Raw genomic sequence first — 10,749 nt, 5'->3', positions numbered from 1 at the left:
ATGATTTGCATCTGGGAGTCCAAATCTGGTTACATGGAAACACCCTTTCAGAACCTAATGGCAGGGCTGACCAGCAGCCCCCAAACGTCTCTGCCTCTGAAACTTGAATTCCTTCGCTAATGTGCCCTTTTGTGGGGTTGGACTTGCGCCTTTTCTCTAAGAGCTCTCTGGTCCCGCCCATCAAGGGAGAGGGACATGGAGCAGCAACAGCATGAAGCAATGGGTGGGCACTAAAACCCGCCAGTCACTGAGCTTTTCAGGAGAGCGTGCAGGACAGGGCCGTCAGAGGCTAGTTTGGGGCTTTTGAACATGTTCTGCCTGGCTTCACTGCCGCAGAACCCCCGCTGGAATTTGGAGGCCGCCCCTTTGGGTCCGTGGTGAGAGGCCGCCCCCTGGTGACCAATAGAGGGATTCGTCCCGGCCCCTCTCCCACCCAGCAGTAGGAAGCCGAGACTAAAGAGAGGCTCCTACCTCCGCCCACGTCCTCGCACCAGTGAGCTCGCTGGATGCGTAGGGAGAACCCGGCCGTCCAGGCACCGTGAGTCCTTCTTTCCGAGATCGGACAGGACGAGGTGGAGCACGGGCAGGACAGGAGCAGTCCCCGGAAGAAATGAGTCTATAGAAGCTGATACTTGCAGTTCAGAAAGCACACCCAAATAGGCATCGGGGAAGATGTTGCAATCCTGGCCTCTTTATACCCATGACAGGGGTTCGCCTTATCTTTATTACGAATTACAACCTGGGAGGAGAAGGTGCCAGATCTCTGACCCCACCCCCAGGAAGTCCCTCGCTAGAAGCCCAGGGGAAGAAAAACTGACTTGGAAGTCTCCCACCACCCAAGTCCGAGCGCAACAATGACCTCATTATAGACCAGCAAACTGGCACAGACCTCCGAGGGCCGTGGAGGGTTGTGGGCTCTGTGAACGTCCTAGAGGTCGGGAGGTACGGTCTCTGCAGGATCTGGGTCCAGAATGCTGCCCTTGGGTCTTTGCCCAGTGCACCGCTCCCACGAGAGACATTCGGGTTAGCTCTTGCCAGTCTTCACGCTGGCGAGAAAAAGCAATGGGTCCCTCCCAGGACTGGAGCAGGGCGGGGCGTCTGGGTGGGCGGCGCACCATAGGGGCCGGGCCAGGGTTCAGAGTCTGCGGCCCGCAGGCAGTTGGGGGGGTTCCGAGATCCGCTGGCCTTGGCTGGAGCGCCTGCCGGGTGGTGCGGAAGGGGTGGGGATCGGTGATAGCGGAGAGGGTCCCGGGTGGGGGTGGGTCGGGAGCCCCTTGCCGGCGGGGCGGGGCTCAGCGTGCTTTGTGCCGGTGGGAACTTGGCGCCCGCAGCAGGCTGAATGGGCCGGGGCGGGGCAGCGATTCTCCTCGCTGCGAGGGGTCCGCTCTGCGCCACTGCGGACTGCGACCTTCCCACCACGGAGCGGCCGTGGGGTGGGGGTGGGGGCGGCCTCCCTGTCCGAAGTCCCTGGGAAAGGGGCGCAGACCCACTAGAGGGTGGGAGGAGAGAGCGGTTCCGGCCTAAGTAGATGGGGCTGGAGTGAGGGTGGATTCTGCCTAGATGTGCAGACCTGGTCCGCACGTGACTGTGTATTTCCCCGCGTTCACGGGGGCACCGCGCCCACTAGGTCACCCCCACCCCAGGACCAGAACGGGCGTCTGAGGTGTCCCTTCAGTCATTATGGGTGCATCCAAAATATTGTCTCTGCGTCCCCAGACCAGACGGGGCCCCCTTTGAGTCCAAGGCCTCACCAGGGCCGCCACACGCGCAGCCCAGGCCCCGGGTTCTCGGCCCGGCGGCACGACGCTGGCAGAGGCGCTGAGACGCTGGTGGAGGAGCTAGGGACACCTCCGGGGAAGAGGAGCCTGGGTGGTGGGGACCGCCGGCCACCGGCAGTCGGAGCAGGAGCCCAGACAGCAGGACCACTGGGGCCGCCCAGAGCGGGAGCCTCCGGGCCAGAGGTGGTGCTGTCCGTGGTGCTGCCACCTGCGAGCTCCCGCACCAGGGGGCAGCGCAGGCAGCAGCCCTCCTCTCCGCGCCGTAGGAGTTGGCTCACGCCGGGTAGGCAGCCCCGGAAGCTCGTCGGGTACTCGGCTCCGCTGCCTACCGGCCAGAGCCCTGCAAAAAGGGGAGCAAAAGATAGAGAAATGGGGGGGGGGATAGTAGAGGGGAAAGCAGAGGCATGGAGAGAGAAGAGGAGGGAGGGAAAGTGAGACGCCCGGAATGTCTGTCCCCGGGTGCAGACCTCTGCCCACACAGATTAGAACCCCACGACCAGCCAGATCTTTGTTGCCTGCCCCTCCCCAGTCCCCAAGTCGAACTGGGGCCAGGGCGTCCTCCCCTAAGCAGCCCACCTGCTGCCCACCTTCCCCTGAGCTCTGCTCTCCAACCATTCCTTCTTTTCCTGGCTTTGTCTATTCACGGCTCAGATCCCACTCCAGTCCCTTCAAAGCCTCCCCTCTCTGTACCTTGCAAGGAGTTCTGAAGGCTTTTCATGTACTTGACGCTCAACTCCAGAATGTCGGCCTTTTCCAGCTTGCGTTTCCGGATCTGCCGATCAGGAGAAAGGGCTCTAAGCCAGGCAGGTGGAGGTGGAATAGTAAGGGTAGGGAGCGGTCGTTCTCCTCCTCCTCCCCGGGTCTCACCTGGTGCGAGTAGTGTTTCTCCAGCAACGACTTGAGCTGCTCTAAGGACACGTTGATGCGCGCACGGCGCTTCTTCTCCATCAGCGGTTTGGATATCTGTGGATCAGCAGTCTTTAGAGGGCAGGGCTAGGCCTTCCCGCCCTCTGCTCCCGCCAGTAGGGGGAAGGGCCCCCACCCCGCACCCTTCAGGACCCCAGACCTTGCGGAAGCTGCTAGCAGGTACTCCAGGGCTGCCCCGGGTGGCAGGTTCTGTGCCCATGTTGTGGTATCCGTGCCAGCAGAGCAATGCACTGCCTTTATAGGGGACCCTCGTTTACATGTCAATGAGACACTTGGAACTCAAGAAACCCCAAGGGGGAGGGGATAGAAGGGGAGCATAGAGTGGTAAACCCCCACCTCCCTTCTTGAAGCCCCCTTCAATAGCCCAGGCTGCCTCTCTCCTTCAGGACACCTCCTCCCTCCCTGGGGATCCCCTTTCTTTCTTTTTTCTTTTTTTCTCTTTGCTGAGGATTGAACCCAGGACCTTGGGCAAGTTAGTGGGGCAAGCCTCTACCATTGAGCTACACACCCCCAGCCCTCTTTTTTGTTTGTTGGTTGGTTGGTTGGTTTTTAATTTTGAGACAGGGTCTGACTAAGTTGCCAGGCTGGCTTCAGATTTGGAATCCTGCCTCAGTCTTCAGAGTAGCTGGGATTACAGTCATGCAATGCAGCACTGAACCTGGCTTGTCTTTATCTCCCCCACCCCTACCACTTCTGGACTCTGGGGACCCTTCCCAGGTCCATTTTGTTCATGCCATATTGGTCCCAGTCACCATAGGTTCTAGACCTCACCACTGGGTCAGTCTGACAAGTTCTCACTGCCTTGTGTCCCCAAGCATTCTAGGTGTGGCTCACAGGGAAGGGAGGTCTGTGTGCTGCAGGCCACACAATGCCTGAGAGAGTCCTGGGCTTCCTCCAGCCTGATGAAGACGCTGAAGCAAGGAATGCGGGCCAGTGACGCCTTTCTGCTCACTTCACGCTCTGGCCACACGGCGACGCCGCATTAGTTGCCCTAATGTCGGGACAATGCAGCAATTTTCTGCCTGTGGCTGCTCAAAGCCAGTCGCAGGCAGGGCCCGCTGGGGCCATGCAGCAACATGTGTCCCATTAAAGCGTGCAGCCCGCCCGCAGGGCCACAGCAGGCCTCCCCCTTGCTGGGGTCCAACACTCTTAGGACCCAACTGAGATGTGAGATGTTTCCAGTTGGGAGACGACAGGCAGGGTGAGCCAAACTGCCACCCTCTCCCCCAGCCCTGGGCTTCCAGCCTGGGCAAGTCAGGTGGAGGACCATTCCCCCCACAGGGAAGGATGGATTCTACCCAGGTGGGCCTTCTCAAAGATCCAAGAATGGGCAAAGGATATGGAAAAGATCTCTGATATTCTGGGGAGTGTTCTAGCCTGCACTTGAAGAGGTCCAGGTCCCTGAACCCCTTTCCATTATTCAGGTTACTGGGGACCCAGGGAGCCCAGTGGAGGAGGGACCTGGGAGGCTCGGCCCTAGAGGAGGCTCTGGAGCACCCGGCCAAGTTGGTCCTTGGAAGCTAAACTCCTGTAACTGTAGCCCACAGTAAGGCTGACCTCGGGAGAACTTCCTGGATCCAGACCTACACACTATCTTTTATTGGGCTCTTCTGACCTTAAGTTTTGGGGTTTGTTAAGTGAGGATCGGGCCAAGGCATCCCTCATGGCTGCTTGTGAGGCCAAGAACGAAGTCGTAGCAATTAAGGGGTTAAGCCCTGTGGCTGGGAAATGGACAAACTTGCCTCTGTGGGGCCTCAGTGTGGGGCAGGGGAAATTGCTGGGTCGCGAGTGCCCCCCCCCCAACAGCTCCATCGCGCCGGGGCATCTTCCCCTCCAATCGGTCTGCACCCAGGGTATTGATGGGCCTCGCCGGAGCAGCAGCGTTCCCAGGCGCCAAGCAGCGTGGAGAATCGCGCCCCGCCCTCCCCCTTTCAGGCTGAGGCAGCGGCGACAGCAGTTCTGGAGCGCTGTCCTGCCCGGGCCATAGCGCCCGCGGGCCAGATCCGGGCCCATCTGGGCCCCGGGAGGGCGGCGGGGCCCAGGTCCTGCCGCGGGCGCTGGCACGCGCCCGGCAGCTTTGAAGCGCCTGGGCCAGCCTGGCCCGGGTTGCCTTCGTGCGACTCACTCTGGGCTTGGGGAGGTGGCGGCTGGTACAAAGGCGCCGCGGGGCGGGAGTGCTGCGCAGCCGGGCACAAAGGGGGCAGCCGAGTGTTAAGGGCATTGTGTAGGCCCCACAAAGAGGCGTCCGCGCCCGCCCCCTCGGGGCCAAACTCCGGGCGCCCCGCCGCGCTCGGGCTTCCAGCTGCTGCACATCTGCACTGAGACCCGGCGCGCGCCTCACCCCGGAGGATCCCCAGCCCCCTCGACACGCCCAGTCCTCGAGCCGCGCGGGTAGCGGGGCAATTTGTCTTCTAATTACAATCCTTCTCCATAAACCGCCGCCCCAGCCTTTCAAACCGTCGCATTAGCAAACCAATGGTCCTGTGCGCAGCTCTCGCGGCCCGCTGCGGGGCGCCTGGCCCGCCCCCTCTCCAAAGTTAGGGCCGCCATAAAGCTGCCAGGCCCTCCCCTCCCGCACCCGGGACCCCGCCGTTCCGGGGGCCACCACCCTTCCCAAGCCGGTGCCCAGGAATCCCAGCAGCGTTGGGTGGGGCCGTTCACGTGGGCGGCTTAGTGTCTCTCGGGCAGTGGAAAATTGACCGCAAAATGCGCTAATTCGCAATGTTCTGCTTTGGCTGCGCGAGGCTGGGCGGGATTCTCAGCGGTCGCGCTCCGCCCGAGTCCACTTAATGGGCTTTCACCTTTGCAGCCCCACCTCCACCCCAGCACCTCCCGCTGCACCCTCTCCTCTGTGGGAGAGGTCTCCCCGCCTGGGCCAATGTCCTCTACTACCCGAACCTCCCCGTCCCACCATAAGCAGCAGCCCCCTTGCCCGACTCCTCCACCCGGAGAGGGCTGAAGGCTGTGCAGGAGCAAGTCCAGAAAGTCCCTCCCCGCCCCCAATGTAATTTTATCCTTGCTTTTCCTGGAACTCTGAGACAGCTTCTTTCCTACCACCTCCCTTTAAACCCCAGTTCCAGGTCCTCCTTCTGGGTAGCTGCTTCCCCCAATAAATTAAAGCCAGATCTTTGCATGGGCAAGGTCACTAGAAAAGCCCCTTCCCAGAGACCCAGACTGAGGACTCATGTTCCATCTCCCCACTCTGCAAGTCCTGCTTCTGGACATCCTACCTACACCCTCAGGCAGGCCCGGCTCCAAACGGATGTGGAGACAGAACAGGCATTTTCAGAGACGGGGAATGAGGCAGCGGTTCACCCTTGTCCTCTCAGAGCAAGCAGGACGAAATGCTCTCTCGGGCTGCTGGGAAGGTCATGGACCAACTTAGAAACCAGACTTACGCAAACCAGGATGTAGGCCACTAACTACCTTTCCATCTTTAGCACCCAGCGTCCCCAAGGTGCCTGGAAAGGAGCACAATCCAAGAGGAGCTTGGAGAAAACCCAGGTCCCCCTGCTCAACCAAGGAGAAAAGTTCCTTCTATAACTCCTGAGGGTTCTCAGGGCCTCAGTGGATTCTGGGGGACCCTTCTTTTCTCAAGCTGGGGAATTCTAGGCAAAAAGTAGCTTGTGTCTTTGTGCCCTCCTGAATTTGGTTTTCTTGAGTTTGCCAAGTCTGGAAACCCAGGAAGAAGGGGGTTTGCAGACTACAGGACAAGAATCCTAGTAGACATCCCACCTCCCAACCCAGTGACAGCCCCACATAGCCTCTGAACCTGGGTAGGAAGCCTTTCCTTCCTGCACTTCCAGGTATTTAAACCAATATTAATCAACTGGTGAGTCCTGTGCAGGCACTGTGGGTGCTGGTAACTGGAGGGAGAAATGTGTTGTTCTCCTCTGCAGATGCATTTCAAAGCAGAATAAAGTGATTGCGCCATGTAATTAACTATTGGGACACAGCAGAGCCCTGCAATGATGCAGCCAATTGTCTCCAGATGGAGTTGGAGAGGCTGCGATTGTTTAACTCTCTTTAGCTGTATTGGAACTCGGAATAGCCCAGCAGTCAAAGGCCCTTCAGGAGACAAAGCCTGGGACTCCAGTGAGTACATCAGCGCTGACCGGGCTGGCCCAGCTCAGGAAGAGTGAATTCAGAGAGACCCCCATTGTCCCAGTCTTTTATGTGTTCTCCCAGCTGGCTCTAATCTTTAAATATTTACCCGGTCCCTTTGTGCACATATGACTTATGCACTTCGGGCTGATGTGCTCATAAATCACGCATCATTTACCCGTTTCCAGACCAGAGAGAAGGGGCTTTCATTCCTCATGCTGGGAATGGCCAGAGGAGGGGAGAGAAAACTTTTGGAAGACCAGGGCCGTCTCCTGGGGAGAGCGACAGCCACACTGGACAGGCCCCTCCCTGATGCCCTTCTGGCCTCCACGTGGACACTGGACAGACCAGAGGCCTGTGAATGACTAGGAGCTGCAGGAGGCCTGCTCTCTAAAAATGACTGTTGAGGCACCCATCTGCAAGCAAGAAAGAGAGAACCTCCTGGACTATTTTCCTCCTTGGTTTGGGGCTTGGATAACCCTTAGGGCAGGAGTGAACTTTCATCCTGGGAAGTTTGTAAATGGGTGAGGTGTTTGTTGTCCACCTCTGAGAACAAAAATGCTTTGCTTCGTCGTGTACCTGTCTCCTGCTTGCTCTGGACCATCCTCCCTTCTATATTCTTTCTTGCTCAAAAAAGCAACCCTGTCTAACAAACAGAAGCTGCTCTCTCCTCTGTTCTTTCTCTTTTCTCTCCTTCTTCCCTCTCTCTCTTCTTTATTCTTTCTCCTTTCTTTTTCTTTCCCTTCTTTCTCCTCTTTGTCTTTCTGAAAAACAGAAAGGAGGAAAGAAAGAAAAAGAAACAGAAACCTAATTTCATCACAATCTGTGGTTTAACTTGGAAATGTAAAGGTAATTCTTAGGGTTGTCTAAATCAAGAGGGATCCCAACTTGGGCGGGGGGTGAGAGGGAAGCCACTTTGTGGTGGGATCAGAGAAAGGGGGGCGCTGCAAAGAGACCCTCCTGTTGCATGAGAAAGAACTCCCTTTGTGCTTGACTAGGGGCTTCTAGAACAAAACACATTCAAATGCTTATTTACAAGGAAAAAAAAAAAAAAAAAAAAAAAAAACACACCAGCAATGCACCCCAGGGTTAGCCTTCCCTTTCTTTATTTCTGTGTGTTTGTCAGCCTTTTTAATCTTATATATATTTTTTGTAGGTTTGTCTGGAGAGCAGGGTGCACAGTGGGTTGGATCAGATTGCTTTCCTCTGGAGTAGGAAAGCAGTTGTGTGTGTTTGCATACGTCTGTGTGACCTAGGCAAGCATAGGTGTGTACAGATTTGTTTACTTGAGCCTTCCTCATTCCTTCCCCATGAGCCCTAGGTCCTGACAGATCCAGCAACTTCTAAAAATTCCCTTCTTGCTGGGCATGGCGGTGGCACATGCCTCTGATTCTAGCTATTCAGGAGGCGGAGGCAGGAAGTTCTCAAGTTTGAGGCCAGTCTTAGCAACTTAGTGAGACTATCCAAAAAAAAAAAAAAAAAAAAAAAAAAAAGGACTGGTGATGTAGCTGAATAGTACAGCACCCCTGGAATCAATCTCCAATACCAGGAAAAAATTTCCCTTCCCTGTTCCCACCTGCAAGGGGATTGCCTCCCTTTTCTTTCTTTCATCTCCAAGTTGGGACTGATGAAGGCTCAGTCTGAGGAGAGGTGATGGGCAGAGTGTTGCTGAGGCTTTCTTTAAGTTGCAAGTTGCTCTAAGCACCCAGAGTGACAACAGTAAGTCCTTGGGGATAAATCAGCCCCCTTAGACAGAGTGGAGAGCAAATGCCCAGAGCCAGAGGAGGAGCTTCCCCAGCCTGAGAGATGTTTCCCAGGGGACCCAGTTCCTTCCCTCAAGGGAAGGTGCTGTGAGCACCCTCTAGTGGCCCCTAGGTGTCCTGGCACAGAGGAGAGGTTCTGAGTCTGGGGGAGACCATGAGAAACAGGACAACAGTGGCAGTTCCCACTCAGTCTCCAGTAACTGTAGCACACAGCTCTCCTTCCCATATGACACAGCAACTCCGTGACTTTAGTTTTTAAAGCACTGTTATCTCTTTCCAATTCCCATCAACCAGCAAATGTCTCCTGAGCATCATTTCAACGTGGTACTACTGAGCTTTAATAGAATTAAGATCAATCAATGACAGTGAAATCAGGAAACTGAATTCATAGGATTGTCTTGCACAAGATCAGAGTGCTGGGGCCTGGGATGCTGGCCCAGGCTCTCCATCCACATGCCCCAACCCCAGGGCTCTTACCAGGATCTGTAGGGACAGAGGAGAGGTAGAGGGCTCAGAGGCAGGGTTCACTGCCCGCTGACCTTGATGCTTTCTTACCACCACCCTGGGCTCCAGCCTCCCCGAGGGCCTGTCCCCAGTCTGCCTCAGGCTATCTCCTGCCTCTGCCATTCCTCCCTCCCTCCCTGCCTGGTTGCTCTCATTTTCAGCAGCAGGCAGGCACTGCCAGTTCCTGAGGGCCATAAGGCTTAACCCCAGCACCTTTTCCTTGTGGCTTCCCCATCCCGCAGCCCTCCCACCAACAGGTCTCCCCCAGGGCTCACTCTCTCTCCATCCTTACCTTGCTTCTATCTCACGCCCACCCCTGCACTGTTTATCCTAACCATTTACTTGCTTGCCTTTCTCCTCCATTGCCACTCTCTGAGCTCCCCAGGGACAAAAGCATTTAGTCTTTTAAAAAATGAAGTGCAAGCCAGGCCACAATGGTGCCTTTCTGTAATCCCAACTATCTCCGAGGCTGAGGCAGAAGAATGAAAAGTATAAGGCCAGCTGGGTGTTACGTCTTTAGGCCAAAGTAACTCCATTTTGAAAATCAGCACCTGCCCACCCAGGCATGACCTTCCCAGCAGGCCCACCCCAAAGAGTCCCTAACTACTGATACCACAGCAAAGATGTCAAGTGACAGTCACAGGGCCAGATCGGTTATTTTTAACTACTCCATTGTACATGACTATATAGTTTAGAAGTTTTTTCTGCAGTCTGCTGCTCCTTGCAGAGGGGTAGCCTGGTAGACTGTGTCAATAAACCTTTGCTTGAACTTAGAGCTGCATCTCGTGGATTTTTGCGCCATTTACCCTAACGCTGGGCAACTCAGTGAGACCCCTGTGAAAATAAAAAGGCCTCAGTGGTAGAGTGCTTGCTTAGCACACCTGAGAGCCTGAGTTCACCCCCCACTCCAAAGGGGAGGTGGTCGATGGGTATTGCCACTGTTGGAGAGGAGTAATTCCTGTGTTCTATGGCATAGCAGGGTGAATGTACTGAACACACCACATAACCTCAAAATGGAAGAGAGGAATTGGAATCGATAAAAGTTTAGGCACGGATATGCTAATCACCTTGAGTCGCTCGCTACCAAGGGTGGACAAGAACTGAAACACTGCACCCAATCTCAAACATGTGCAAGTATGATGTGTCGATCAAACGTAACAAAACGTGAAGGGCAATTGCGGACTACAGCAGTAACTTAGGGTCATCGTGGACAGGATCGAAGCTAGGAAAACCTACAAAGGCAAGAGAAACAGCCCAGAGCGCGAGCACGTGAGGGCGTTTGCTGTCACAGGAGGCTAGCTTCCCCTCCATCGCGCCCCCAGGCTCCCGCACGTGCTGCTCTTTTCCCCAGGTGAGTCAGGATCACACGGTCAGGTTTTGCACTGTGCTTCCTAAACTCCTAGGCACACGCTGAGCGTCCCCACCACCGCAGGGTGGAGCGGGCGCCGCGCCGAGGTGGGTCTGGGGACCACGCGGGCGGGCGGGCTACTTTCCAATTACAAGTTGGCTTTGGGGGCGGACTACCTTCTAGCAGACTCTGCGGCACCTGCGACCCGCTCCGCAGCCGCTCGGCCAGGGCCACGAAGGCCTTGTGGGGCCGGCAGGGCGGGGCCGGCGGGGCGGGGTGCTCCCGCCAAATTCGGGCCACGGGCCGCTCGGGGCGGTGTTCTCGC

At 56.5% G+C, this 10,749-nt stretch overlaps 1 protein-coding gene across 7 annotated transcripts; it reads right to left on the bottom strand.

Moving 5' to 3' along the window:
• Window positions 1-356: 356 nt before the first annotated feature.
• On the bottom strand, window positions 357-10,729 carry HES3 (hes family bHLH transcription factor 3). 7 transcript variants are annotated; one of them, XR_013763593.1, is made up of 5 exons: window positions 2,845-3,384; window positions 2,646-2,741; window positions 2,469-2,550; window positions 1,116-2,118; window positions 357-1,046 (listed from the first exon to the last, which is right to left on the bottom strand). XR_013763593.1 is itself a non-coding variant. In XM_079138420.1 (5 exons), exons 1-4 carry the CDS (start codon window positions 2,902-2,904, stop codon window positions 1,748-1,750), a joined length of 609 nt encoding a protein of 202 aa, XP_078994546.1. In that variant the 5' UTR covers window positions 2,905-3,386; the 3' UTR covers window positions 361-1,047; window positions 1,714-1,747. The 7 variants fall into 7 exon arrangements, 6 of the variants coding, with proteins under 6 accessions (XP_078994546.1, XP_078994549.1, XP_078994550.1 ...); XM_079138420.1 differs by having other exon boundaries at window positions 361-1,047; window positions 1,714-2,118; window positions 2,845-3,386; XM_079138423.1 differs by lacking the exon at window positions 2,845-3,384 and adding an exon at window positions 10,601-10,729 and having other exon boundaries at window positions 362-1,046; window positions 1,752-2,118.
• Window positions 10,730-10,749: the final 20 nt, after the last annotated feature.

This window comes from Sciurus vulgaris, assembly GCF_902686455.1.
Source record: "Sciurus vulgaris genome assembly, chromosome: 1".
Taxonomy (NCBI): domain Eukaryota; kingdom Metazoa; phylum Chordata; class Mammalia; order Rodentia; family Sciuridae; genus Sciurus; species Sciurus vulgaris.
Note: the sequence above shows the minus strand (reverse complement) of the source record. Positions and strands in the feature narration are given on the sequence as shown.

Bases quoted from the DNA above. Each gene is read 5' to 3' on its own strand.
- HES3 (XM_079138419.1), bottom strand. From the start codon at position 2,904: ATGGGCACAGAACCTGCCACCCGGGGCAGCCCTGGAGTACCTGCTAGC. The intron at 2,119-2,468 runs GTACAGAGAGGG...CCCTTTTTGCAG, and splicing joins CCTTCAGAACTCCTTGCAAG to GGCTCTGGCCGGTAGGCAGC. The intron at 1,047-1,751 runs GTGAGGCCTTGG...TTTTCTCGCCAG, and splicing joins CTGCGCGTGTGGCGGCCCTG to CGTGAAGACTGGCAAGAGCT.